Raw genomic sequence first — 3,652 nt, forward strand, 5'->3', positions numbered from 1 at the left:
GTTACATTATCCTTTACTATAATGTTCCATATCTGCAGAGCCACTGTGTGACCATACAGCTGTACACAAGCAAATGTGGTGTTGGTCAATAAATAATCTTGGACCAAAGACATCTGTGTGACTTTGATCGATCACCTGCTGCAGGCGACTAACTAAACAAATCTTGCAAATAATAAGTCATAACTCATCATTCACTCAACATGAGGCCATTCCTCAGAGCATCTCTAAAGAACAACATAGAGTTTTCCCCCTCAGTTTTAAAGGAATATACTGTACAATAATAATGCAGAAACAACAGATTATAACAAACTCTAAATCTGTATTTAATATCTTGATTTTTCATTCAGTCAACATCATTTTACAAAGACCATTTGCTTCTGACTTAGCATCATGAAGATATGATTGTCTCTACACAGTTGCAGCCCTTGAATGTGCTGTGTTATTTTCAGGATGCCCATGACACAATTTTGTTGCAGCAGGCAGCGAAAGATTTGCAATAAGAGTTTGTTTTTGCGCTGAGATTGCAAAAGCACATTTAAAAACAAATAATTTTAAAGATTCATTAAAGTACAACTATAATTTCCTCATTGAATGCATTGGAACTCTTAAACATCTCAGAACTGAAGTAGAAGTTAACTGGTCAGAAAGTCAAATGGTCCTCCGCTCTAAGCTGGACCCTCTATGTTTATAGATGTGACAGTGGCCATGAAACAACGCTGGAAGAGACGGTCAGGATCTGGAGGCTGGTTGTCACAGTCCAGCTTCCCCCTCATGAAGTGTTTCCTGAAGCCTTGAGGACCAGCAGGCACACCGGTAGGGCTCTGCTCTCGTCCTTGTGGACTCGATGTCGAGCCTGGAAGACAGAACAGGGACCTTAGAGCCTGACACACAACGAAGACAGATGGAACAAGACAAAACATGACTTACAGTACCCAACAGCTCAGATGAAAGGTGTCATTATGCAGAAGTTAGTTTTAAGATGAGAAAGCAACAACCTCACACACTCTAAAGTCTGTACATCCAATTTTAATTTAGTTTCTACTAAATACTTAGATGGAGGTGTAGTAGGCCTACCTGGTGCTTGGAGCGGCAGCCCATTGTCCAGACCTTTAGGTTTGGTGGTGATGAACAGGTAGCAGAGGACACACACAGTGATGATGAAGGCCAGAAGAACTACAGCTGCCACAGAGAGACCCACCAGAGCTCCAAGACTAGAGGACACACAATAAAGACTACACAGTAGAAAGGAAATACAGCAGATGATGCAACGTGATTAAAGTGTTTGATTGACTTTACTTGCGTTAAAAAAAAAAAAAAAATCTGAGTTGTAAACTGAGTGGCACGGTGGTGTGCTGGTTAACACACTCGCCTTTCAGCAGGAAGGTTGTGGGTGGGGCATTCTAGTGGCTCACACTGTGGAGCCTGGCCCATGTAGGCCCAGGTTCAAATCCCACTTTGCAGCATGTCATCTGTGCCTCTCCCCTGCTTTCCTGTCTGTCAAACTGTCCTGTCACGATAAAGGCATTAAAGCCCAAAAATGTATCTAAGAAAAAGAAGAAGCTTCTGGGTTTGTTTCGTCTGATGTTGAATGTTCTCCCTCTGCTGTGTGGGTTCTCCCCAGGTCACTCCACAGTCCACAGACACGCACAGAAGGCTGTGTGTGGTTGTTTGTTTCTGTTTCAGCTCTTTAACAGACTGGTGACATGTGTCACATAGCCCCCTGTGACCCTGCATGGATAAGCATTTAGACATGGGCGGATGGATTTAAACCTATTGTGATGTTTTGGTGCATAATGAAAATAGGTCTGATGTTGATATTTGGTAACAACGGTGGGTCACATGCAGTCAAATCCCAGTTTTATAACTGTAGTGTGATTTCAGTTGTACATCATTATAAAATGACCAATTACTTGTATTTCACTTCTTACTGTCAAAGGATTAAATCTGCAGATATTTTTGTGTTTAGCATCTTTTGTTATGTTTCTTCAGAAAGAGTAACTGATGTGTTGTGTTTTCAGTGGGATTCTCATCACACATAATAATGACAGAAGTAGACCAGGTATATGCTGCAGACCACAGCCCTCACTGAGATCATGTGGTAACACATGGTGCAAGTTGCATGGTACAATACAAACTGACTAAATCAGGGGCACGGCTTCTGTTTTGTTTTTTTGTTTTTTTCCAGTGCTGAGGATCTGCCATTGAATTCTATCTACTAAATAGAACCCTCAAAGACAGGTGACAATCTGGACGAGAGCTTGTAGGAAGTGAGGAAATTCAAAGAAGTAAAAGCAGCCAGCAAATGGGGTTTGATGTATGATGAAAAAGAACTCTGCTATAAAATATGGAGGAAAGTCATTTTCAGTTGCTCCAGGATTTTTATTCTTTTTTTCAGTGAGAGTGACCACAGCACTGAAGAAAAACACTGTCCCCCCACAGGAAAGCAAAGTTGCTCCAGACCTATTGCACAGTTTGCTTTCATTCTTCAATAATAGTTTGTTTTGGTAAATGTCAGGAATCTCCACATTTCCCACCATGTGAAAATGCTGCCGTTAAATAGAAGTGACAGAAGTCAGTGTGTAACATTAACACAGTTAACTCTCTGAGCTCCACACTCATTCATTCAGATGAGTCTGGATGTATGAGGTCAGATGTCTTCCTGAATATGGTTCTCAGCTATGACACAGTCAGGATACCGAATGAATGAATGAATGAATGTTTTATTTTCGTGTCATGCCACCACTGTGGCCCATCCCATATGGGATTACAAGACACAATAACAAATACAAAAAACAAAAACTAGACAGTCCTTCCTGTTGGTGTTACTTGCCACACAGGTGTGACATAAATAAACAATTTCAGATTACTTTCAGTACTCAACTAATATATCGCTCTTCGTCTCATTGCCCAAGCCTTTTCAAGAAATAAAGAAAATGCAAAAATATTCAAATAAAAAAGAAGTTTTAGCTTCTCAGCATCGTCCAACCACACAAATTCGTTATTTGGATCTACTTTACTAAACAATTAAAGTAAGGTCAGGGTACCTTTAACCACTGACAGAAAACGACAGGACTTTGTGCCTTTCAGTTCCCACACATATTTAACCCTTACAGCTCCTGGTGTTAAACTTGATGTGATCTCCTTCTGTGAGCTGAAACTCTGTCTAACATCAGCCTGCTGAATTTCCACGCATGTTGTTTTGCTTCTGTATAAGGACAAGTTGAGACTATCACCACGATACATGTCTCCTTACCTCAACCACCACATGTATCCATACTCGTAGGGGAAGAAGCTGTTGGGGTCATCACAGCAGTACTTCAGGTCACTGAAGCCGCAGCAGAAGAGTGCCGTGCTGTCATTGTCCGCTCTCGGGCACGTGAAGCTCTTAACGAACACGTGTTCCTTGTTGTAGTAACTGTCGCAGTCCGAACTCATTTCACACGCGGACGGTTGGCACGCGGAGCCGTGCAGGCGCACATTAAACCCACTGTCATCCCCTCCAGCCAGGATCCCCTCCCAGTCCCTCCGATCCAGGAGGTGCTGCTCACCTCAAACTGAAGCTGATGCACACCCGCCTCTCTCTCTCTCTCTCTCTCTCTCTCTCTCTCTCTCCCTCTCTCTCTGCATCTTTTCTGATTCAACCAGGAATGAG

General features: G+C 42.3%; 1 protein-coding gene across 1 annotated transcript; it reads right to left on the reverse strand.

Annotated features, from left to right (window-relative positions):
* Positions 1-582: 582 nt before the first annotated feature.
* On the reverse strand, positions 583-3,451 carry LOC146988171 (protein shisa-like-2A). Its single transcript, XM_085775372.1, has 3 exons — positions 3,254-3,451; positions 1,075-1,211; positions 583-853 (listed from the first exon to the last, which is right to left on the reverse strand). Exons 1-3 carry the CDS (start codon positions 3,433-3,435, stop codon positions 666-668), a joined length of 507 nt encoding a protein of 168 aa, XP_085631498.1. The 5' UTR covers positions 3,436-3,451; the 3' UTR covers positions 583-665.
* Between the last annotated feature and the right edge of the window lie 201 nt (positions 3,452-3,652).

The sequence above is a fragment of the Trachurus japonicus genome, chromosome 4, assembly GCF_045865225.1.
Source record: "Trachurus japonicus isolate A0001 chromosome 4, Traja_1.0".
Lineage (NCBI taxonomy): Eukaryota > Metazoa > Chordata > Actinopteri > Carangiformes > Carangidae > Trachurus > Trachurus japonicus.